Source organism: Neodiprion pinetum, chromosome 1 (genome assembly GCF_021155775.2).
Source record: "Neodiprion pinetum isolate iyNeoPine1 chromosome 1, iyNeoPine1.2, whole genome shotgun sequence".
In the NCBI taxonomy this organism is placed as follows: Eukaryota; Metazoa; Arthropoda; class Insecta; order Hymenoptera; family Diprionidae; genus Neodiprion; species Neodiprion pinetum.
In genome coordinates, this window is record NC_060232.1 from 26,762,961 (window position 1) to 26,788,759 (window position 25,799).

The following is a 25,799-nucleotide window of genomic DNA, read 5'->3' on the forward strand; positions in this document are numbered from 1 at the left end:
TAATGATGTAATTTCTTTTGTAAACTTACCCTAGTAGCGTTCTGAGGTAAATCTGCCTATAATAAGCTGCAACAGCAGACACGATGTGTCTACTTCCATATTTAACTGCAGGTCTGACATCAGAATCTGCATTATTCTAAGCGTTGCATAAATCTGTTGTTAGGTGGCAAAAAGTTTCTGTCAGGGAAAACTCTGTATTGATTCTATAGAAAGACTTCCCACAGAGTTTTCTCAAATTTTTGCGACTGAAGGCAACGCTAACAGGATAGATGTTATCCACAGTGCAGATCAAACCAAACGTATTAGCTTCAGAATTTTTAGTGAAAAGTACAGCAGGATAATTCTTGAATCTATTAAAAAGTCATTGAAAATTACTCTTATGTGTAAAAATAATTTATTAGTATACTCTTGTTTGAAAATAACTACTCAATGTATTGCATTTTGCACGGAAATGGCGTACATTTCTAGTTCGCTTGCAATTGGAAATATGGATCGTGATCTATCAATTGATCGAACAAGAATAAATATCGGAACCATTCCGAGTACCGAGTAGCCTGATCACGCCGTTAACTTACCGACGTACATAGATCATCAGTTAGAAAGATCGCGTCCAGTTTCTAGACGTGCAACGTCAGCAGGTAAGGTCGACTGGTCTTACCCGCGTGGCAAATACAAAAATCTCGAAACTCGAATGGAAACAGAAATTTGTCATTTGGCCACCTTCAGAGAAGAGCCACGCTTGCTTGTTTTATGCGTTTGGGGTATCAGCCTCTTCCGACACAAAACAAATTTTTGAACCCAATTATCGATGGTGAAGGTATATCGGTAACCGCGTCTTTGTCACTCCGTATACTACGATGTCAGGACACTGCAATTATTTCCACGCTCTCATCTCGCTCTCGCCAGCTTCAGAACATTACGCCTGACGCCGTGTGCGACAGCAATTCGGTAAACACTGGCTAGCTTCGTGCGTAGCCGCTGTGCGTAGCTGGCACTGACCAATCGAAACAATCGAAATTTGCCCGCGAGCAACGAGGCTCACGGGGTATCAGTTGCTTTTGAGCAGCGCAGAGTCGTGTAATTCCAAGAATATAAATATTACGCTAATACAGAATAAGTAATTCGATAGATAATCGCGAATGAAGAATAAAACTGTACTGTTTTAACTGTGTATCAGAGGTGGCTGATTTTGTGTACATTCGTCAAGAATAAACCTGACTATAGTCGAAAATATTTCTCTTCTGATCACAAAAACTAAGTTTTTGAAGTATCATAATGACTTTCTTTATTTTGAGGTAATGGAAATTGAATGAAAACCATGCATTAAGCAGACACATGAATCGTGTTGATTAGTGTAATTTGAAGCAGGCGTTTTTCCTTGGCATCCATCTTGTCTGACACCTGCGTGATAGCAATAACGCAATAGTTTGTATATTTTTCTAGTTCTGTTAATTTTATTCTTGCTCAAATTCAGCCAGAATTAATGTGTAAGTTTTCCATATTGTGTTCAGAATTATAAACAGCTCGAACTTTCCTAGTCAAGTCGGTGCTAATGCCAGTAGTAAATGGAATATGCAGATTATCGCTTTGGGTCGTCAGATTCATGAACAATGGCAGTAAAATATTTCGATATTGATAATATTCTCTTCTCAATCGTAACTTTAATCTCGTAATCGTTAAGCACATGAAAGAAAGCAATTTCACACTATTATTCGTGAGTAATTTGAAAAATGATGGGGTGTGATCTCATGTGCATCGGTCATGAATGCAGCAGCTTGATTATAACGTCACGATAGATCCATTGAATCTTTCTCTGCCTAGCGGCTCGTTGGTTCGCAAACATTACAAACGTTAGCAAATTTATCAAAGTAACCTTATTAGACAATATTTGTAATTTGATCATTCTCAACCACACTTACAGTTCGGTGTGGTATACACTGATGTATACGCTCTGAATTATCGACTGCTTTCTTCATGCTAACAAATGTTGGTTACCGACATAGCGAATACTGCGAGTCGAAGAGATTCTTAATCCTGTCGCCGCGGCATAATCTCAGGCTAGGTTGCATGCATCTTGAATGACATCATTTCGTTATTAGTTAACTTCAGCGTGCCCGCAGAGCCGCAGTGCGACGTTACTTTCGTAAACTTGTGCGAAGTTTCAACAGACTTGCGAATGTAATATCCCATTGACGAACAAATATTACAAAAATGCCGACGTTGAACCTCCCGGAGTGTCCAACTCCTTTAAAGAGCATTCAACACTTTCTGAAGGCTGCCACAGAACATGATCAGCGGGATCCTGTTATCAGTTATTGGTGTAAGTACAGTAGTTTGACGTTTACGAAGGTGTGTTATTTTAGACACATGATCAGATACGATCGAATTATGAGAATATCCGTTAATATTTTATTCTTCTTATTGTTAGACTGTAATGAGCGAATATATTTCAACTGCGAAGTTATTTTCGTCACTACTTCGTTGTTGATTGACTTTTTGAGAAAATCGTTGAATGCCTAATACCTTATCAATTAGCTTTACTAGTCACTGTTATTTCAGGTCGCCTACACGCTTTACAAACGGGCTTAAAACTGTCGACCAAAACGTCAGAGGAAACTGGGTTTCTATTAAAATTGATGGACTGGTTGGAGCAGACAAAAAAAACCCAGCATGAAAACGAAGCGATAACAAATGAGGTTGCTGCTCAGGCTCATTTGGAGAATTATGCACATAAATTGTTCATGTATGCAGACAGCAATGATCGAGCTTCAAATTTTGGAAAAAATGTTATCAAGGCGTTCTATAGCTCTGGCGTAATATACGACGTGTTGACGACGTTTGGTGAGCTTAGCGAGGAAGCTGCTCAAAACAGAAAGTACGCCAAGTGGAGGGCTGCGTACATACATAATTGCTTGAAGAATGGCGAGACCCCTGTCCCTGGCCCAATGAAAGGTGAAGGCGAAGAAAACGAGGATGCAGATGCCGATGCTGCTTCCGGACCACCCGGAAACATACCTTCAACTTCTGGCTTAGGTGAGCTTAATTGAGATGAGAACGAGTTTCCAACGTGATGTGTCAAATCAAATGCCTTGCCAGTTTACTTAAAGTTCTTGTTTTTTATCCTCGAGATACGTGATTTCAACAAAAATTTGTTACTGTTGTTGAAGTTTCTGTATTTTGTAGTGCATGAGTCGCAATTGCTACTTGGATAATATTAGCCGAGCCATGATCGCATAACCAACTATGAGTTGTAGCATAATTAAATGCTCTTTAGGTTCTAGTTGCATACCCTAATCAAATAGTACAGGCCCCATACTACTCGTTAAAAAACTTTATGTAATAATGTTATTTACGAGTATTATTCGTTGAATAACGCTCTTAAATAATTAGGTACGAATTTTTTGAAAGAACTGATTTTGGTATTCTCGCTTCAATTTTCAACGTATATATTTACACCAGCAGTATATTCGAGAAGTTGTAGTTCCAAAATGATTACTAGGGAAATTGGTCAATGGGTGTTCATTTTGGAAAATTGTTCTAAAATTTCGTGTAATATTTTCTTGCAAAGACAATATGTATGCTGTAAAAATTTTATGAGACTAAAGACTGAATGAATTTATTCTGAATGGGCAATGTTCCATAAGTAAAAAGTATACGAGAAAAGTGTACGATAAAATGAAATGAATACATCATAAGGTACGATAGCAATCCACTATAGGGCACAATTTCTTTACAACAATCTTTTCTCTAATGCGTAATGTACTTGAAAATATTTATTTTTTATTCTGCCTAATAATGTAGGTATATTTTTATGCTCTCAAGATGCTGATGGAAATAGTGGTAATAATCAACATTACAGTTCTCGTGTATTTGATATGAAACTGATTCGATTATTAAGTTTTGATATCCATACATATATCTTGTAATTGATTTATGCAGGAGAGGCGCCTGATCAGCCTGAACAAAGAGAATCTGATTCAATCCCAGGTATAAGAAATAGATGTTTCGTAATTTACGTTTAATTTCTTTTATCTAACATCAATTTGTAAACGTAAATCAATTTAGCAGCTGATCAGGCAGATGAACTGAAATCTGAAACCGACGACCCTCCTGAATATGAGGTTTCAGAGCCAGGTATAAGAGAATTAGTTTTAATTAACAGACTAACAACAAAAACTTGACATTCTATTTTTTGATTTGTAATTATCGTTTATCAGCTGATGATCCTGGGACAGAACCAGAAAATAACTCAGGTAAATAGCTACAAGAAATATGATAGATTTGTGCGTGATATTTAACATTTTTATTTTATAATCTTCAGCTGAGGAGAACCAGGAAAATGACGATGAAGGTACACCTATAGATTATGTAAAATACATGTGCTTTTCAAAATTGGTTCCAAATGCATTTACTAATTCCGAACTAACAATGACCAATGGTAAATATTAGGGGCGGTGTCAAAGTTCCGAATTTGAAAAGTTCCGAAGGCGCAGAATTCCGAACTTTTTGGTGACGAAACTTAAAGTAAAGAAACAAAACTTCGAGTAATCATCAAAATTTCGAATGGCCAGAAAACCAACGGCTCAAAGTTCCGAAATGCAAGATTCCGAAAAGTAAAGTCCCGATAGAGCAAAGTTCCGAAAAGCAAAAATTCCAATAGAACAAAAAACTTGAAACAAAGTTTATTCAAAATTTTATGTACTACAAATTTGGTTCACACCGTTTTTAATGTTTCATTAACCATTAACTATATATTTAGCAATAACCATGTTAAAGAAAGTTTGATGCGCTATAAATAAAAACCTATGCATTATACAGAAAAAAGTTTCTAATACAAGTTATAGGAAATTTTATCATCCACAAAATCTATTGTTACGACATTTTTGTCGAGTGCGGGTAAAAAATCAAAAAAACCAAAAATCAGAATGGTCTGCATGAAAACAGTCTACGATGGCTCATTTTATACTCCTTATTCTTTTCGCACTTTCGGAATTTTGTCTTTTCGGGATTTTGTCCTGTCGGAATTCCGTTTTTTCGGAACTTTGCACTTTTGGAACTTTGAGCGTCGGATTTTCGACCTTTCGAAAGTTTGATGTTTCGTCAAAGTTTTATTTCTTTACTTTAAGTTTCGCCACGAAAACATTTGGGATTCTGCGCTTTCGGAACTTTTCGAATTCGGAACTTTGACACCGCTCCAAATATTATTGTAATTTTAAGTTCATAACACAACCAAGTATGCGAAAAATTTTGCTAATAGCATAATGTCCAGTTAATATTCACTAACTGCATTCATCTACACCCTGATCATTACGCAAATGTGAAAAAACAGGTACGCACAGCTTGTAAATTCATCACGTATCAGGTTCAAACAGGGTTGAGGTGACAATTTATTAATTAAATTATTATCATTACATTTACAGGAGCTTCAATCGAATATTATGTGATGTCAATAGCAGTTTATTATTTGCCTTTTATTCTCTAGTATTTTTATCTTTTCAAAAGATCGTATCAAATTCAGGGATATTTAAACTGTTGGCTTTACGTGTACCTTTCACATACTTATCATAAAATCATTGCTGAACGTTTTCTTCTGCAACTGCATTTATAGAACAAAATAAATTTATTTTCAGGGGGAATCTCACAGCCTGGACCACCATCTGGCACAGATGCCTTCGGTTTTCCGTCAGTTCCTCAGAGTTCAGCACATAATTTCCCAGTACCACCCAGTAATCCGAGTCAAGGTAATCTGCCTTACCCAAATTTACCTGGTTTCAATAGCACCCCGATGAGTCCAACTCCTTACAATCCAACACCGGCTCCCACTCCCACCCCCACTAACGTAACGCCGAGCCAACCATCGGCTGAAGACTACAAAATTACACCAACTGCGGAGGGTGAGATTGAATTTTGGCGTAAGATTACATTTCGGAAAACTGATTCTATATTATTTTGTGAAATGTAACTATTAATTACATTTAGGTGGAGTTTCTTTGGACATAGAACAGATGAACAAGGCACAAAAATACGTTAAATGGGCTGGAAGTGCATTAAATTACGACGATGTGTCGACAGCAGTTGAGAATCTGAGAAAAGCGTTACAGCTCTTGACTACCGGCCAGGACCCTGCTTAGTTGTCAAAACAAATTGTTGCATTTATGCACATACATACCTATTTGTCCACTCCGTAAACTGGCAAGAAACGCATCACTTGACACACATTCTTTCCACAACCTTATTTTCATACCTGGTGGTCTTTTATCACAATACTTGCTTAATCGAGTGGGAAAAAATCTATAGAATAAATTGTTATTCTTAACTGTGAGAAATTTGAATCACTTGTTGTTCGTATTGTGTATTTCACTTTTTGTAACATCAGTGACCCGTTTCATTCCGTTATTTCTCTATAAAATATATGGTGCCAGCCAGTGCTTGAATAAACATAGTGTCAAGTTAAGTTGTCCAGTATCAGTAGTTGGCAAGCTTTTATTACAAATTAACACAAGCCCTTAAAACTAATATATGATAATAAATAGAAAATAAGCGTGAACTTCTCCGTTACTATCCATGGGTAACATCGAATACGATTCTTTTTTCCTTTTAATGAGTTGAGTAAAATTTTGCTGTAAGTTTCGTTAAGTGGTGAGCACTGCATTTTTCCCAGTATTTTGAAAAATGCTTATTCCGAATCGTTATTTCATTGTAAAATATAGTCACGGATCTGCCTGCTAAAGATATAACGTAGGAATGGTTAAGCTCGCAAGGAAGTATAACCAGTACTAAATAATCAGAAAATAACTATTTGCCTAAAGAGTAGATACGTGCGGTAAAGTTAGTGTATTTTTCTTATTTCACACGCACACACATTTATATGCGTAAAGTAAGATAAACTATACATATATCTCGATCTAACAATTTGTAAATAATACAGTTAATACGTATTCACTGGATACCAGCTACGTTTAACAAAGATAAACTCATGTTAATAAAAGAAGATCTTATCCAACTCGAGTACACCTTATCAATCCCGCAGTCGTTGAACAAGGATACCATAAACATACTTGGGTACCAATGATGAAGAAAAGGCCAGGTTTAATTTCGGATTTCACAGCACTTTATATTTTCGTAGGACATTATTCGACATCAAATCAGACAGGTGTGTGTATTTTTTACATTTTTTACTTCTCTTTGTTCATAAAAATTCATTATCATAGTATAACTCAGTGATTTCTCATATACGTATATACATATACTTTTGTTTTCGGTCTACTGTCGTGCGGTGGATAACTCAGAGGCATACATGTATCACATTGGGCTTTGTTAATAAGTTCGATTAACTCTATTAAAACCTGAAAAAAATACACACTAAGTTTGTTCGAATATTAAGTGCATCAGATACGTGTCAGATGATTCAGTGATCATTTTATGAAGGCATTTAGTGTATCCATGCAGCCGACTACGATTACGAAATACTTGGTTGTTTCAATTTCCAATTCTTATGTATTATCTGATACTTCACCAATGCATCTATACGTAATATGCGTTCTTACCTAAATCACGTCTAAATTGAGAAATTAACATTCCTATCTTGTACGTTACGTATAATATTAAATTAGTTTCTTTATCGATTAAGTATTTTTACACGTGTTTTCACGACTACGGGATAGTCAATAATGATAGAACGGTGCGCAATATTACGTTTCTTGCATATCAAATTTTCTCCAGTGTATTACAATATTTACTAAATATTTATATTATTATGATATTCGTGGGAACACATTAATTTTTCAATGGCAGTTAGTACGTTTTCATTTTAACTGTAGTGTGCATCTAACACAATCTCCTTCCCAAAGTTCAAATTATATGCGCCAGCGATTGCCAAAAGAGCTGCGATTAATCAAGCTCAATTTAGATAGAAACAGGCCGATGAAATTGTTACGGCATTAAATTCAACGTGGCAACTCAAAAGTCTAACACTAAAAACTTGGAGCGTATATACAACATTTTCAAGATTTAATTTAATCATAAGTAAATGTCTTCATCAGTTGTACGTAAAAGTATCTTTAATTGGTAAGTTTAAAATGAAATAGGATTGATCATATGAGGAGTGCATATGCGAAACTTGGTAGGTAAATTCATCTCAAGGGATTCCTAATAAAATGCGAAATGTAGAGAATTTCTCTTGAGTTAGTATTTCATACACAGCAAGGATGAATGCAAATCCAAGAATTGTCTATTAATAGTTTTTATCGCAAAAGAGTGGATTTGATTATGAAATAGAGATGAGTTCTGGCACAGCATTCTCGTGTAAAGTAGCTCGGAATAACAGAGGTGCAGCGTTAGAAATTGAGCTTTACTGGTCTCAGTATTAAAACTAGAGATAATATGATTTGGAAACTGTGTATTATGTATTAATCATGACAAATTATTGGATGTCTCTAAATAGCATCGGTAATATTTTTCGATTTAATCGATTTAACGATCTCCAGCGCGTATGTAATTCTTGCATGATTTTTATTTTGCAATATCAACGGCGGATATTAATAGATGCAATTTTTATAAACGACTGTTACTCATGATGTTATTTTATACATCGCACAAGAATTATATCTGTCTTACTCTTTTCGTTGCAGAGCGAAAGGAGGAGTATAAAAAAATGACGCGTAATCTTATATGCAGCTTACATACATTAAGTGGTAATCTGTGAAATAGATGATCGTAGGTGGTGATGATGGTGTGCGTTTTTATTTAAAAATCAAAAATAAATGAATTTTATACAATTACAAATACTTATAATGACGTCGGATGATATTGTCTGCGCTTCGAAGTTTAAAATAATTTCACAGTAAACGATTGGCTAGATAAAAAAAAACGATATCTAGAAAACAAACAAACGAAAAATGCTAAGAATGAAAATCGAGTGCTGTGTGCAACAGCGATTTGATCGTAGCTGTAATCGAGCTACTCATAATTTTGTGTAAGAAAAAATTTCTGCGCATATTTTGCGAGTTAGTTCAGTCTTGCTTTTTAGATCTGTCGTCAATCCCATTCGCGGTGATCGGCTGACCGTCTTGACGTCTCAATTGCCAATCAATAACCAATCGACCGGTTAGCATGAAGAAAAATACCTGAAAACAAAGTTTTTCTTTTTTTATTCGTGATTCATGGCATACGGCAGGTGTATTGACAGCTGCTAATGACTGTCATTGATATACTCGACTGCCTGATACTCCGGTAAAAATATCTCGCATTTAAGGTGGTATATTCTGTCGTACACTCACCAATGCCGGTGCGATTCGCTCGAATTTATCGTTGACCATGTAGTGGGAATAAACGGCCATGAGCATAAGGAGTAAAAGTACGAAGTTGGAGGCGTTTTTCACGTTGTCTAGATCAAGGGAAAGAATTAGAATGAGTATATCTTCATTATCGCCGACGTACCGTATAGCCAAACTTAGTGCAACGGTTGAAAGAAATACGCGTGAGATCTGTATAGACTCGTTGAATCATTAACCGGCGATGAATAAACAAACAAATGGATCGCGCGTTTATTGTTTTCAACTCAACAAAACTGCGATCAGATAATATGTACGTGTTCTCGTTTTCCAAGCAAGGAAATCTTTGCTCGATGAAAACACGGTGCAACCTGCGGAACATGAATTGCTCGATTAAATTTTTTGAAATAACGTAACGTACGGCTGGGAACCAACGCCATGGCCAGACCGCAGACGATTTCAAGAGATCCGACAACCCTTCGGTACCATTTACTCGGTACTTTGAAGTCGAGCGTCTCCGATAAGGGAAAAACCTTGGCATACTTGACGTACTCCTTCCTCTGAAAGAAGTTTCTTAATCGCAACATACGTATAGAATTGGCCATATTCCAATTTGACTGGTCAGCCGTCAGCTGTTGTAAACTCGACTGTGGCAATGAGAAACCGAAATAGCTGCGAGCCTGTGCTAAGGCGCGGGCAAATCTTATCGTATTTATTAGATACACATCCAGACCTCAAGTTGACCAGCCATTCGGACATGTAAATAAATTTTCCGTCTTATCCCACGGGAGGCATAATGTTTCCTGATGTCATTACTCGACGTCTTATACGATTAGGCATGAAAGCGTTACTTCTAACCGGATAAACAAATAGACGGATTTCGTATGAAGCAAGGAACTGATCTTAAGAGTTTCTTGTGAATTTGAGCGCCGATTAAACGATTCGAGATCAATTGACCCGTTGATTTGCTTTCGATGGGATTTCAACGCCAGTTTAATTCCAGATGGATGAGGATTTTCCCGCGTCATATAAGACGCATCCCACGCGGCCCTTATGTAACACGGGTACTCTGCATCTAGGAGCTAAATTTCGCGGCAGTGAAAAACTTCTTTTTACTGCAAATTTTTCACCGGATATTATATAACTTAAATTGAATTTGAAATAAATACGGGGTACAGAAATAGTATGGAAAATTACTCACCAGATCTTTGTGGAGATCTTTACTGATGTGCGACGTCAGTTTCATCGTACCGACGAATACAAAGAATATTCCCAAAAGCACGGATAAGGACTTCAGCACTATCGAACCCATTTTCCTGCAAACGACGCTTAAAATTTGTTCCAATTGAATATCGAATAAAGATTATTTTACGCGAATCTGCACAAGGCACTAATTGTGTTTATTATTATTAACGTTTATATACTATTCAATCGTGCATTTATTTGTTTAAACAATTTTTAAATACGTATCATTTTTTTAATATAATTATTTGGTCGAAATTATTTGGGAGAGCTTGGACTATTGATAACCGTCCATGTTTCGTCGGCGACGGCGCACATCGCGGTTACCGTCGACGTCTCGTGACGTCACGCGACGCCCTGGCCCCTGACAGGCGACGCTTTTGGACCTACGCCGTCGCGTTGCGGGATTTTAATTCGAAAAATCATTAGATGCGTGCGCAATGGGAGCGGGTCAATTCAAGTTTCACACGGAAGACGTATCGTTCAACAATAGTTTATTTACATCACGAGCATCGTTCGAATTATACCTCCGGCAAATATTGTACTTTTGAAGCATTTAATATTCCAAATAGACAAAATTTCCCGCCATTGCATTGTTCCAATGCTTGTATTTATGTTTTTTCGAAGAATGACAAGTTCATAATTCATTCAAATTCAGAAATATAAATTTCATCGCAACATTGGCTGACTCTATACTTCGATTATTGAACAATTCTCGTCAAAAAATATCTTATAAAGAGATAATAATCAAACGACGGTCTGTACAGAATCACAAGGCATAATTTTTCAGTCAGCTATAACAAAGCTTATACGCTTTACACTCGTACTATATAAAAGTTGCGAAGAACGCTTTATGTATGTACAATAAGCATATACACATGTGTCTGAAAACAGTATGCAACAACCTTTTATTATCAAAGGTTCCGCATCACAAGTCTGTTTGAAACGAAAGGTATATTTTCTCACGTCATGCTTCTTGAATGAAACCATTTAGAAAAAAATGTAATCAACATTATCGCTAAACTGGTACTCAAGCAAGATACAAACAATATTTGGAACAGTACGATTGCGAAAATATAATTTGTTTAACGGTTTACGCTAACTTCATAAAATACATGATGAATGTAAACAATAAATCAATCAGAAGGGGTTGCATCTATTCCCTGACATCATGCAAAACACTGTCAGTCAAATGAAGCTCTACAATCTTCTCTAGTTTCTGAAGCTTCGTTACACTTGTCACTATTTAACTCGGATTTTTGATCAATCGCTGATACATCATTTGCCTTCGTTTCACTTAATACCATGATATTCGTGTCCAAAGGAGCTGAATTTTCTACTTCATCGGTTACACTTTTCTGGACTGTGCTCACTGTATCGGTGACTAACTCTGAGTTTCCAAGAATGCTTAACGGCATTGAACAATCTTCCAGCTGAACTGGTCTTCTTCGTCTAGTATAGATGATTAATTTTGGGGATTCTTTCTTCACCTTAGCATTATTTCCCACAACTTTTGACTTCGGCACAGGCTTCGCCGGTTCATCACTATTTTCTTGACCTTCTTTACAATTTGATTTCTCAGTTTCGTCGGTTTTGGCCATTTTATTTCCCGATTTATTTTTCAAGCTAATACTCTTAAGTAAGTCTGCTTTGCAGGACGTCGCTTGTTTGCTTTTAGATTCCTTATTGTTAGCTGCGCTGTTTCGACGTTGAGGCTTCACATTGCCAACGTTCTTTATAGGTGTTTCCTTACGCAACTTACCGCTATTGCTGGCCTTAGATTTTTCACTCTTCTTGTCATTATCATTAACAATTTCATTAACGCTTGGAGGTTCGACTTTTTTGAGGCTGGTAATGGTTGGTCTGGCATCTGTCTCAATTTGCTCATTATTGTCAACGTTTTTAACCTTATCTTGATCATCACAGAGGTCTTTCAAATCTTCATTCTTTCCACTTTCACTACTGTTATCAATTTGCATCGGAATGAGATTCATAGATGAATGACACTCGCTCATATGTTCCGAATCTATAGTTTTGGTCATATCATTATTTATACTCTGGTGAGGTGCTTCAAGTTTGTCCAGACATTGGGAAACAGGATTCAATGACTGAGGCGGCGGAATTTTTATACTATGTTCAGAATTTGTATTCGATAGTATAATTTCTCTTTTTCCACAGTTGTGATTACTGGAATTGAACGTTGTTGTTCCTGTTGGTTTTGAAATACTATTCTTGAATTTATGAACCGGAGATGTAGCCCTGTCTTGAGGAATGATCTCTGCACACGGTGAAATGATCTTTTCTTGTAATTCCCCAGAAGTTTCGGATGTGTTTGGCGAATTCTTTGGCAATGGTGGATCACACGAAACACCATTTGGAGGTTCTAAATTTACTGTTGTCAGCAGGTTCACAGCCATCATACGGGTTTTTCTATTTTCTTCAAAATTCTTCACCGGACTATCGATCGCGATTAAACACCAATCATTACCGCAATTATTATCACTGACTTTATTTTCAACATCAACTATAACGGTATCTGCTTCTGTTAGCGGTAACACCGGAGAAGTATCTTTTAACGAAGATTGGAACACAGTATGCAACTCATTCTGGGGTTCCTCTATGAGACATGTTTTTTCCACACAGGGGTTAATTTCTGTAATTTTACCATCAGAAGAACTCTCCCCTATTTTATTGTCTGACAAATCGCAGTTCCGTTTTGAGCTAAAATTAGCAATGAAGTTTGCAATATTTTCAATTCTCTCTTCTTTGGATAAATTCAAAGAATCGTTTAAGGCAACAGATGGATTGGATTCGGGAAAAGATAATTCTATATTTTCGAACAGCGATTGCTTATGATTGTTTTGAGTATTTCCATTTTCCTTCAATGATAGTGGAGATTTTACGTCAAATATTTTTGATTCTAGCTCATCCAAGTCTGATAAACAGGGGTTGAAAGGTTTAATATTTTTGGTAGAAATTTCAGTTGGATTAGACAGCTTTACAGGACTACATTCTACACTGTCAACAATTTCTCCTTCCTCCAATGAGACCAAACTTTTTGTTTCTGGATCACTTTGCTTTTTTAAAGTCCCATCTCCAATGTTCTCTGGTATTTCTGGTGTTGACACTTTAGACTTGACACTAGAAATTTTATTGGAAACATTGTCAACGTTGGGGTATCGTTCTTTTCTGTGTCGACTTTTATACCTTTCTCGTGACCTTGATCTTCTAGAATGCTTATCAGCTTGGTATTGGCGTACCATTCTCTCTTTGCTACAACTTCTGCTACTGTCCGGAGTTCTAGATCTGCAATTTCTGTAAGCTCTTTCATCGTTTCGTTTATATTTATTGAAGCTTCTACCTTTATCACTGCGATCACTAAATCGCTCATCGATCCGATGCTCAATCGTTTCCCTTAAATCATGAATTTCTCTACTAAATTCGCTGAGGTTATCACCATCCTTGTTCTTCATTTCCTTTCGTCTTTCAAATCTATCCCTACTGTCCCTGCTCCGCCTTTTATCTCGGTGCCTACTCTGTCTTCTACTTTTGTGATACTCATCTGGCGATCTACTCCGAGACGTATAATTATACCGCCTTGTTTTTGAATTACGACTATCACGGTCTCTGCTTTTGGACCGACTTCTACTAGTCGCCTTATTTTTCTTTTCATTCATTTTATTTGCATCACTGTCAGTGCAGTTGTTCCATTCTAGATCAGGGTCGATGCCTTCTGAAAGGAGCATTAATCTTATTGCAACTCTATTGTGTCTATCTTCACTTTGATCATCAATAACTGAGCCATCCTCGACAGGTACAGAATACTCGTCTACAATGTGATACTGACCCTTTGCTATATTAGTTTCTTCCAATCGTCTGTCATCAATTCTGTTTTTCACCTCAATTTTCGGTGTGCAACAAAGTATTTTATGACCGTGATGACTGCTGCCTCGATAGTTGCTTCTCGTCTCGCCAGTTTTCATTCTTTTTTGATTATTTCCATCAAAATGATCTTCTAAGCAACGTTTTCTGTCGCGATGATTGTCAACAGCAGAATTATTAGCTGAATCAAAGTTTGTTCCGTTGCTTGGTAACCGAGCTACTAATTTATCGGTTTTAGAATATAGTTTAAGGCTGCCTGGTTCGGATTGTGATTTTTGCTGGCTAATCTGGTCGTCACTGTTAGAATTTTTATTCTTGTCTTCTTCTCGTTTTGATTTTGACTGATCTTTCTGTTTTCGTCCTTCCTCTTGGGATTCCAAAATTTTCTTGTGCAGTCGCCTGCCAAATACCGTGCTCATAGCAGCAAATTGCTGTGTCTTATTGAAACTGTCACCACTGTCATCGTTGCTATTTGGTGGAAGATCACTGCTTGTCACTTCAGCCACATTGTTCGGGTCAATTGTTTCTGTCACTTCTTGGACTTGGACGTGTTTCTCTTCTTGAGAACTTTTTTCTCTTTTTCGGCTTCTCGAGGGACTCCGGTTATCCTGTATCGTAGGTCTGCTGTATTGGCCTCGTCGAAACCGCATAGAGTCCAACCTGCAAAAATTGATCGATGTATTTAATCGAATAAGAACTGATAACAAAAATAATCTTACTGGCAATCTTCGTTAACTTAAAATTGATAGCAGCACGTTGCTATTCCTGACAAAGAAATGTCAAGTATAATTTAATGTAATGGTATAATTATGGATGAAACTTTGAATCATCTGTTACTTGATGTTACACCATAATTTGGATGATATAAATGTTTTATAAACATATTAGACGTACTCTCGTCTGATCTCATTAATCATTCTATCCTTTCTGGCGATTTCTGCTCTTGCTGTCTGAAGTAACGATGAAATGTTAACCTCCAAAGTTTTGTTTACTTTTCGAAGAGACTCTAGGGCCTGAGTTAAATCGGCAACTTGCTTTTCTAACGTGGCACATTTCTCGGAAATCTCCTTATTCGCTTCTATGGGCTAAAAAAACAACAGTAGAAAAATATTTTATCGCGATCAAATCGAAGGCGAAAACATAACATAACCTCAAACGGGCGCGAGATATTTACGCAGTGCTTACGTTTTCGCTATCGCCTAAGTTAAAACTAGGCAAATCTGCGTAAATGTCAATCTCGTCTTCCATTCTTCAACTCGATGCTTTCCGTTATGCAAAATTTGACAGTCAAGCACGAAACATCACGCGAGGAAAACTCAGCTGTTGACCATCTGCTTTACTATACTTTCGTGACTCTGCGGCGCACCTTGCATTTGGCGGCAAATAAGCCGTAGGAGTTAAAATAACAACGCGTTATTTTGATTTGCAAAAAAATTCCAAAATTGCTCGTCTGACAAAAAGAATGATGTTTTTACCAGTTAACAATCGAGGCTGATCCGAAGGTATGATTGGTTTGTTTTTTTCCACCGTCAATTATTACGTTTTACTGCAAACAAAATTCAATTAAAGAACCGAACGGGAAAAAGAAACAAAAATATAGAAGCGTGTTAAACCTCCTGTACTATATTTTTTTTTTGCATTTTCTAAACAAGCCTAGTATCTGAAATTATAAACATGGAAATTCATAAGATATTCTATGAAGTGGGTTAAAAAAAATTCATGTATAGAGAAATTCGAACTTAAAAGTTTGTTCATTTATTGTAAAACAAAGTAGAGTAATTGTTAAAAATTGTTAAAAGATTAGCTCCTCAATCGTTATTGCGCAATGTGACGTGACGCGGGTTATTCAAGTCACCGAATACTATTTTCGTCTTCGCCAAACAGTGCAGGAAATCAAAAATCTGCAAACGTATAAAATGATTGCTACAAAATATTCCGTCAAAGACTTCATCGGGATGCGATAGGGGGTAATGAAGATTGCCGGTGTAATATAACGTATAAAATAACAGTCCTGATTAAATCGATAGATCATATCGCTTAGGCGAAAGGTAGAAAAAATTTGTCGTTTGGATTTGAATCCCGATCGTTCGTTCGTCGGTTCGATTATAAGCGTCGAGCGATGTCTCCAGGCTCTCTACATTGAAAAGTTTGTTAGTCGGAATGTCGGCGTGCGCATGCGCAGAAAGTCGGTGGTTGTCGGCGATGGCTCAACCGAAGGCTTTAGTAGTGACGCGCACCTTGAATGCGTGGTTGTAGAATCTGGGGACGCCGTGATCCGCGGTTAACGATATTGTTGAAAAAGTTTAGTGCCGAAGTGTGTTCTTTTTTCAAGTGCTGCGCAGAGGTTTTGTTCGTTACGCGTATACGAGCGTGCGAAAAGTGTGTTGATTCAGTTGCCTACTTATAGTTATCGTTAGTTTCTTTCTACTCCCCCTTCTGCAATTAGTGAATTACAACCATGAGGCGGCGGTGATACACAAGGAGAAATCTCGGAGAGCCTGTTACCTGAAACTACGGGGGAAAAAAAGAAAACAACAACATCAACAACAACGCAAACGAAGAAGAAAAAAACGAAAAACACAAGACAAGGTATCTTACCTACCTCTACTCTGCCAGCATATAGTCGAACCTGTTGATGTTTTCCCCAACTCTTACCCGGACTTCTTTTTATCCCGTCCCGTTTAGGCTGATCGTAGCTCGGTTTCCCATTCGGATTTCACGAGGCGAATTCGCTTCGACACACGGCAATCTAGCGATCGGTCGATTTTTCCAGATTTTAATCGTCCGTCGCTCGCTGCACGCGTATTGCGAACACAGGGAACGGTTGTCCGCGAATCGTGACTCACGACTCAGTTATTGCAAATAACACAACAGGTATATCGAATCATTCGTTCTTCCCGCTGATCGCTGCCAGTTGAAAAACAGGCCTCGGATGTATATGCATCGGTAGAATCGAACCGTCTCTAAAACTTTTCCTCCCACAATTATCAACAACGAATTTGATAGTGCGAATCAACGGGATGCCCAGCAGAGCCTGTTTGTTCATTGTGTCAAGCAGTACGTAATTGTTGATCAAGAGTTGCGTAAATTTGCCGATCCGATGTTACAAATAGCCGTGGTCAGCGATATCGCGCATACCTCGATGTATATCATGGCTTTATTACGTTAACTCCGTATACGTAGGTCGGTATTGAAATAATTGTTTCGTCAACGGCGTGGAGATCGTCGTTTTTAAATGATTTTATTATACCGTATCTCGGGCAAATCCAGTATGCAGTCGTTTACGCATGCTTGTACAAACCCGATTCTCCCACCTTCGCCAACATGCCATTTACTACCAGCTACCAGTGGTAGGCCTTATGCTGTTCTCTTCTGTCAAACTCTTGATAAGTTAGAAACACAGCCGTTTGTGAGCTGCTGTTCATCGACACACAGGTATTACCTTACCTTGTACCTTTCTATGTATATACGACAGAACTGGTGGCCTGCAGCCTCTTCCTCGCCTACGCGGTACGCGCGCATGTTTTTTCTTTTTTCTCTCCTGGTTTCATGTTGGTTTTTTTGCTTCTTTTTCTTTTTTAAGTTGTTTTTTTTTTGTCCCCACGGTCGTTTTTATAGCCTTATACGCGGCATCCTCCGGAAACTTGACATTCGCTAATTTTTTACAATTATGTATACCGTTGTGTAAGTCGATTGGCTCGTTTTATTATATACGAGATAGAAAAAATATGTATTGAAATCAATGTCGGGCAGGGGTTGTTTTCATTATGTTGAAGTTAGTTAGTGACGTTGGTGTAGCAACGATTTATGCTGAGGAAAAATCGTTATTTAGTAATTTTGAAAATGTTTGAAATTCAGTTAATCGTTGCAAAACAAAGCATACTTATATTTTGCAATCCTGGTTACTTCGAAATAATTGTAAAAATAAGAAAATAATGGTTTGTTTCTCCCGATGTTTGGTTACGATAACGTTACTAACTTTAACCTCGTTTTTTTTTTTTTTCTTACGCATTTTGTCAAACATTTTGAAACTGAAATTCATTATTAGCCAATATGCATGAAGTTGATGCCAGTAGTTAAAATTAGTGACCGAACGTGTTAAACCTTTTGGAATTAAAAAAATGCAGTTGAATATTATCCTCGTTATTCTATAAAAGTATCGAGGGTCGAAGATATTTCTGAAAATTTTGATTTTCTGACTTCATTACCTTATTCGAATGAATATTGAAACCTATGGCTGCTAACTTCAGCCTCGTGCTAATACACGTGTGAAAATTGTACGGTGAAATACAGAAAGTTCTTCTTGTATCACCGTATAATCAAAAGATTGATAATTTCCGGCTTGTAGGAAAGAAAAAATCACGTCAAATTTACAACTTTTCACCGATTTTCCGGTCGGGTGGACGCTTAACCGTCGTGTGAATACATACTACGTCAAGGAAAATGTCATACAGTTAAAAAAAAAAGTAACGACCAGTCATTGTCAACAGAATGTAACGTCGTCTTTACATTTGTATTATCTTCGCTTTTTATCGGGCTGTGGAGTAAGTCGAGATTGTCACGCAAGTTTCAGATATACAGGCAGACCGGCAGGTAGGCAAAATTATGGTGTATTGTAGAACGGAAGTAATACTTTGCAAAGTTACACAAGTCGAGGTGTACATAAATAGTAGATGAATCGCCGCTCGTTAAAAATTGAGCCAGTTTTTGCTCCCCCCATCACGATCCACAGGAAAAATTACTCTGTCAGGTAGATGACCTGCAGGTGTTTTAAGATGAGGTGAGAATGAAGTTATTCACGTTACTGCGCATCTTGACGAGCGTTTGAAATTTGGTAAACGATGATAAAAAAATCGTACTCGTATGTTTAATAGACAACTTCTCGAATGCCATTCAAAAATTGCACAGTAACGATTTTTCCCTGATGTTTCATTATCTTAACGTTGCTAACTTCAGCCTCGTTTTAAGAGACGCTCAGCTTTTCTAGAGTTTGGTGTACGTAACGCTTTGGGATTTTTGTTGCTAAAATTCAAATTCTCAAATGTGAGATACCTATATTTTTGCTTTTCGTTCGACGTGTTTGGTGGAAAACGATTGATGAAATAATTGTCGAGCCAATTATTCTCTGTCATTCACGTGTGAGAAATAATGACTTTCAAGCTTTGCCGTTGAAAACAAATCGGTATTATATACTACTAATTAATTTTCTTACCATTTTCTTCTGCTCCGACACCTCTTAAAATTATTATGAACAGGTACCGTTGAAGTTTAACCGATGCACGTGACTCGCAGTTACTATACATATATCTATACAATATCTACAGGGAGCAATATTTTCCCACAGTGCGGTAGCAACGAGTTCCGTGATAGCTGCTGGGTTGATTTCGCATTACACAGAGGCGCAAACGCATTCTATTGGCACGGGCATCATAGTATAAATATCTATACCTACGAGTATGTTAGATAGCTTGCGTGAGATGCGTTTTTGTTGCATTTCTACAACGCAAGACTTTATGTCTCTCGCCTGCAGCTGCTGCAGCTCGATTTTCCGCAGGAATCAACAGACCCAATCGATCGATGCCCGTTCGAAGAGTCGCCCTGAAAACCCCAACCGTAATTCCTTTGAGCTTGCACGTCGATGTTAATATCATCCCTGACGATTAAAAATGATCGTTCACTTTCTCGTAGAAGTATTGTGAATAATTGGTGCCGGTACAACGTAGCTTCTTCTCATCGATACAATTTCAAACACGAGGGAAATCGCCGTCGGAAAATGCATCAGAAGTAAAAACAGAATATAATATACAAGTTTATTTCCGAACAACATCGAAATGTATATTATGCATATTATATGTATATGCGTGAAAAGTAAATTACAAAAAGAAACGAAGAATAAAAAAATACATATCGCGAGGATTCCTTCTGCGGTCGAAGAAAATACAAAACTTACTCTGCTATCATGGTGGTATTTTTTTTTTATTATCAATAACATCATTTTAAATCCATGTCGATACGATTAATTTTTTTTTTTTTTTTCATTTTAAATAGTTTTATGATATTCTATTGAAACGAAACGTTTTTGTTGTGTAGATATTATAACCTGTGTTGAGTGATTGTGGAGGAAATGAAAGAGCATTATCTATAGGTATATATTGCAGAGAATTCGCGGCGTAATATACTCTACAACCGCGAGTCGCGGTTTAAATTTCAATTGATGAATCGCGTTGTACAGGAATAAAAAGTATGAAAAGATAAGAACAGTTATTTCGGACCTGTTTGTCCGCATGAAAATATGCAGGATGTATGTATACACATTATACATACATATATGTGCCATCTAGAGGAATCGAAAAAATTAAAGATCACCTTACAACAATGATCGGAATACAAATCTGTATTGTTATATATATAAATCTATAGGTGAAATAAAAATCTAATCGAAATAATATAAAAGACTGTCGCGCATATAGTATTACAACAATAATTGTTTACGATAGAAAATTGCCGTACGGGTGGTGTTCTTATCGCCGCATTGATCATCGTGTGTGTAAAACTGAGCACATAAGCGAGAAATGGGAGATAAAGACATACCTTGGCGATGAACAAATAGTTAGTCAGTGGGCCGTAGCCTGTTTTCTGCAGGGGGACCGCCCACCGATGATGATAACAAAGCCACTCGAGCCATCACCTCGAATGTTGTAAACTGAAACTCTTGTTGAACATTGACGACGGCGATATTCCGCATGCTCATCGGTCTGCCGCGTGGTTTCGTTTCGTTTCTTCTTTGATTTAATTCAATATTTTTTTATTTTTTTTTTTTTTTTTCACATGCATTGTGTATACCTCCCCTCCCCCCCCCATCGCCCCTCACTGTCTTTTAGCATGGGGCAAAACGATGCTCGAGTAACGCGAGAAGCCGTAAACCATGGCATCGAACGTTTATTATTCTCCCCTCGTTATCGAGGACGCATTAATTTATATATATATATACAGTAATATACACATATAATAATGTGTACAGCGTTACACGTATATATTTATTAATAAAATCGCCAATGACGGCGCACGATCAATGTTATCTCTCTGATTCGCGCGTATATTTTTTTATGTATATTGTATACATACGCGTATCTACAACGTATATTATCTCCAATAAACTCATGCGTACGTAAATAGGTATGCGACATCTATCTTGTACCTTATATATTTATATGAATTCGTTACTACAGAATATGTACTTTCTTTGCAATAATTAAAAAATGAACAACCCAGGGAACAGACGTCGCAAGGTGGACCAGGCGCTACGATCAGACATCGGTAAAGTTTCGACCGATTGTACGTACGATTAGTTGTGTATATATATATATATATATATATATATATATATATACGTTGATCGGATCGCGATTTATACGGGATATCTTTTAACTAACAAGCTGCCAATCGCAATTGCATCGATAAAAGTTATCATAAGTCATTTCCACTTCCGATCATTTTTCTGTAATACTTGATTTCGTTTTCTTTTTTTTTTTTTTTTTTTATTTCGATGTATTTCTCATTCTCTGAAATTGAAGATAGAAATTTTTCGCGATTATTTTAAATAATTGTTACGATCGTATTGCGCCATAGTCGTAACAGAAGCTCGCGTCTCACAACAACGAAGAAGGCTGGTTATCGGAGACAAACAGAATAAATATATGTTTAATTACCTAACTTTCCATTCTAATCTGTGGTTTTAATAACAACGGTGTGATAATATATTGCACCTTGAGATGCAAGCGTAATTTTCATTACACGTAGTATACAGTCTACGTTCACACAGCTGTATTTTGTGCTATGTAACTATAGGTGTATCGTTTAAGGGAATATTGTAACATCGGTACACCGTGCAGGCGTGTTTGAGGACGTCGTAAATCGGGAGGGATGTAGGTGTAATAATATTTCCTCCGTATGTACATATACACCTATGTATTGGTATACGACATCGTCGCGTCGTCAAATCTTCTATAGTATACGTAATATATATTCCTACCTGTACGCTGCCGTGTGTTATATACTCGTACATACCTGTAATTTTTTATCAAACATGTCTGACGGTGTGATCACAAGCGTATTATCGCGTCTTGCCACTGTCAATAGAACCCTGATATCTGGCACGCGCGCCCTTTTTTAGGCAACTCTTTATCATTATTCTTTCCGAATGTATATACGAAGTCTTTTCTAGGTTGTAATAATGCACGGTTTGGCTGTACTAGTAGTGGAAAAAATCAAGCTCGGGTGCTGCTTGAAACATTCCCGTGTGGTCGTTGGATGATGTCGAAAATTCGAATTTCGTGAATCGAGAATAGATTATGAGAATGAATGGAAAGGTTAAACTCATGGAACAAATCTGAAGAGAAAAAAAGGCCGGAAATACCACAGTTAAAAACGTATTGAGATATTCTTAAAATTGTCTCAATTCTTAATAGGTGTAATATAGTATGCTTCTAATTTATATTTCTTCGCAATGAAAATTTAACATCTTCGTTTTTTCACACGTTCTGTGTAGTTTTAAAGGCGTCTTGATAGGATACGATTCTTTAAAATTTTTCGCGCGCAGGTTTAAGATGCACAAAATAACCTGTAAATCGTATCTCCGATATTTTGAGGACAGAGTCCTGATTAATCGATAATTATGAAAATAGAGAAGCAATTTGATTTAATCTATTTGCGATATGATCTTTGCCAGCATGTAATATGTCTTTAGGATAAAATTCATCTTACGTTCATTATAATTATTTGAGTATCGTGTCGCGTAGACTGTGAAAAGGTAATTCTATTGTAGTAATTTCCAAAAAAGAGATACATTGTTGGTCGAATTGGTTCCTATTGAATTCAAATCAAATTAATCGATCGGCTATAAAATATTATAAAGGCCAAATTTAGCAATTCCCAACAGTCGCAAAATTCAAGTATGAAGATAAGATATGTGATTCATACTTCCTTCAACTTCTCTCGCACATTCTATTTGAATGCCTGTATTAATTTTACTTAAATCGAGAAAACTGAAAATAATGACTGTGTGTTCAGACGACAAAGTTATCGCAATCCTGAAAAAAACGTGCAAAAACTCTGGAAAAAGTCGTGCAATTTCACGCAAACTGGTATTTATTACATATTCAGTATTCATACCGTGCAATGTGAAATATCAATTATCATATCTTATTTTTCGTAACTGTGATGAAAAAATCATCATAGAATCGAATCATCCAGATCCTGTCGTTTTCCCCACGATACGTGCATAGTTTTTTTCCCGCGTCAAATGTTTATACGTATATAAGAATGAAAATGTCTTATCGCGCGTGTGGGTAATTCGAAAAATACACGCGTAACGATAAGTTTTTCGAAAAAATACTCCCTGCATATCGCACGAGATAAAGAGTAAGAAAAATTGAAACGCACTCTTTCAAGTCGTCGCTCGCTAATGACGGCTTGTCAGAGAATCTCGAGGCGTCATCGAGGCTGCATCTCGGATGGACCCGCGTCAAGTAAGACCTCCTCCCCCCTCATCGAGGCGCATCGAGGGCCTTGGTATTCGGGTTGTCGCCGGATGCCAAGGGCATTAGTATTCCCCGAGGCTACCTTACAACTTCTCCTGGCCAAGGCGTGCGGCACGCTCACGGCTCATGGCTCATGGCTCACCATGCACGCGTTCTCCTCGTCTCACTTACTCGTATATGTACATTGTACATGCATACCTGTACCTACGCTTACTTCGACGCACGGTATTAAACTCTCAACCTTCGCTGCTGCTGTACCTACGATTCCGCCAATTATAGGTATATAATACCTGCAGATCCTCTCTCTCTCTCTTTTTTTCTTTACTATTAGGTTGATTTTACTCGTACTTTTATATTAATATCTTGTTGTAATGTTTTAATGTATATTTTTATTTATCTATTCATATCTCTTCTTTTATTTCTAAATATATATATATGTATTTGTATTTATTTTTTACATTCCTATATTTCGATATTTATTTATTTTTATTTACTTAGGTCACTGCTAATTTTAATTTTGTTGTTTCTTTGCTATTTAGCTTATAAATTATTTTTTTTTTTTTTTAAGAGGACGAGAGGACTTGTCCCAGGGCGAATAAACGCCCCCTCCCTCCCTCTCGCTCTTTGTTTCTTCGTATTGCAAGTCCGTACCTTGTACCGCTTCCATTCTGCTCCCGGCTGTGCCGACGTTAAGATTCTCCGCTCTAAGACTGCCTCAGTATCTCGCAACATTCCGAGGAAGAGAGCAATTCGCGAAAGAACCGCCTGCTGATGAACGCGATTCGGTGCTTTTGCTTCTCTGCCATAGTCGATTCATTATAGTTACAATTAGTGTCGTGTTTCTTTCCGCAGGTTTGTTATCTGTCACGCTGTCCTTATTAGGGCGATAATTCGCGGTTGTATACAAATTATTACTTGAAAGTTGTGCAGAAGTTGAAACAAGATTTAAGCTACAGCTAGAATTAGTAGACAAATGTTCTAATGTTCTTGCGAATTACGTTGCGATGTACGAAAATTAAAGTTTTGCGAAATATCTTGAATCCTCAATGCTTTCATGGAAATACGAGAATGAAACTGAACTGCATTTTTCTATTTTCAAAAAGATTAACAAGTCTGGCTGATAATCGTGGCTGCTAGCTTCAGCTTCGTGAAGTTAAAGAGTCCTTTCTCAAAATGAAAAAACAAATAACAAAAATTGATGGCTTTCTCATGGCTCATGGTCGGAGAAGTGTTTGAAAATATTATTACATAAATTCTCAAAACCCATTAAAAAATATAAATATACAGAGAATCGGGGTGGTCACTGGTTAGGGAGTTCTGGAAAACATGAAAATGTCATGGAATTCTGAAATTCTCGAATAGTTAGGTAAATGATAAAATTTTTGTCTAAAAAACCTGGAAAAGTCAGAGAATTTTGCGATAGAGATTTAGTGGCCACCACGAGCTTTGAAACCAGAGGTCGGGACTAGGCTTTTTTTCAATTTGCAAATTGGCAAACTTAGGCGCCTTTCTGCTCTCCAACTGCATTCGGCCCGACAGACAACCGGCGTGAACGTAGGCACGACACGTAGTAGACACAGTCTATTCGACTTAGGTTCCGGCTCTAAGACTGCCTTTGTGCTAACGATTCCGTTACCCTGATTCCTTCTGTTGCGTCGTCTCCTCGTCTCGTGTTATGTCCTGCGATGCAGGGCTCGCGTTATTTTTTTCAGTTCCTTTTTACCATCCCTCTCTCGTCTTCCTCTCTCTTCTCTTTTCTCTTTTTTCTCCTCCTTCTCTCTGCCGATTTTCTCGAAACGCAGTAACAACGTCGACTTCTCTGTTCCTTCTCGACCATCTCGACGCTTTCCTTATTCTCAGTTAT

The 25,799-nt window shown here is 37.3% G+C and overlaps 4 protein-coding genes across 11 annotated transcripts in view; 2 read left to right on the forward strand and 2 right to left on the reverse strand.

The window, feature by feature from the left end:
- Positions 1 to 2,083: 2,083 nt before the first annotated feature.
- On the forward strand, positions 2,084 to 7,003 carry Vta1 (vesicle trafficking 1). Of its 8 annotated transcripts, none has more exons than XM_046619817.2 (9): positions 2,084 to 2,320; positions 2,560 to 3,033; positions 3,823 to 3,840; positions 3,940 to 3,987; positions 4,066 to 4,134; positions 4,218 to 4,253; positions 4,322 to 4,351; positions 5,631 to 5,894; positions 5,980 to 7,003. In XM_046619817.2, the coding sequence occupies exons 1-9, from the start codon at positions 2,212 to 2,214 to the stop codon at positions 6,129 to 6,131; spliced, it is 1,200 nt and encodes a 399-aa protein (XP_046475773.1). In that variant the 5' UTR covers positions 2,084 to 2,211; the 3' UTR covers positions 6,132 to 7,003. The 8 variants fall into 8 exon arrangements, with proteins under 8 accessions (XP_046475773.1, XP_046475858.1, XP_046475940.1 ...); XM_046619902.2 differs by having other exon boundaries at positions 4,069 to 4,134; XM_046619984.2 differs by lacking the exon at positions 3,823 to 3,840.
- Positions 7,004 to 9,011: 2,008 nt separating this feature from the next.
- LOC124224805 (novel acetylcholine receptor chaperone) lies at positions 9,012 to 10,584 on the reverse strand. Its single transcript, XM_046637009.1, has 4 exons — positions 10,474 to 10,584; positions 9,694 to 9,832; positions 9,279 to 9,385; positions 9,012 to 9,125 (listed from the first exon to the last, which is right to left on the reverse strand). Exons 1-4 carry the CDS (start codon positions 10,582 to 10,584, stop codon positions 9,012 to 9,014), a joined length of 471 nt encoding a protein of 156 aa, XP_046492965.1.
- FLASH (FLICE-associated huge protein) lies at positions 9,095 to 15,738 on the reverse strand. The gene is made up of 5 exons (XM_046619683.2): positions 15,582 to 15,738; positions 15,291 to 15,481; positions 10,474 to 15,056; positions 9,279 to 9,385; positions 9,095 to 9,125 (listed from the first exon to the last, which is right to left on the reverse strand). The coding sequence occupies exons 1-3, from the start codon at positions 15,642 to 15,644 to the stop codon at positions 11,699 to 11,701; spliced, it is 3,612 nt and encodes a 1,203-aa protein (XP_046475639.1). The 5' UTR covers positions 15,645 to 15,738; the 3' UTR covers positions 9,095 to 9,125; positions 9,279 to 9,385; positions 10,474 to 11,698.
- An 877-nt stretch (positions 15,739 to 16,615) lies between these two features.
- The window catches only part of cno (adherens junction formation factor afadin), a 115,848-nt gene continuing 106,664 nt past the window's right edge, over positions 16,616 to 25,799 (forward strand). The window contains exon 1 of the mRNA XM_046636639.2: positions 16,616 to 16,985. The gene's annotated coding sequence lies outside the window, so the exon portion shown is untranslated. The remainder of the gene's footprint in view (positions 16,986 to 25,799) is intronic.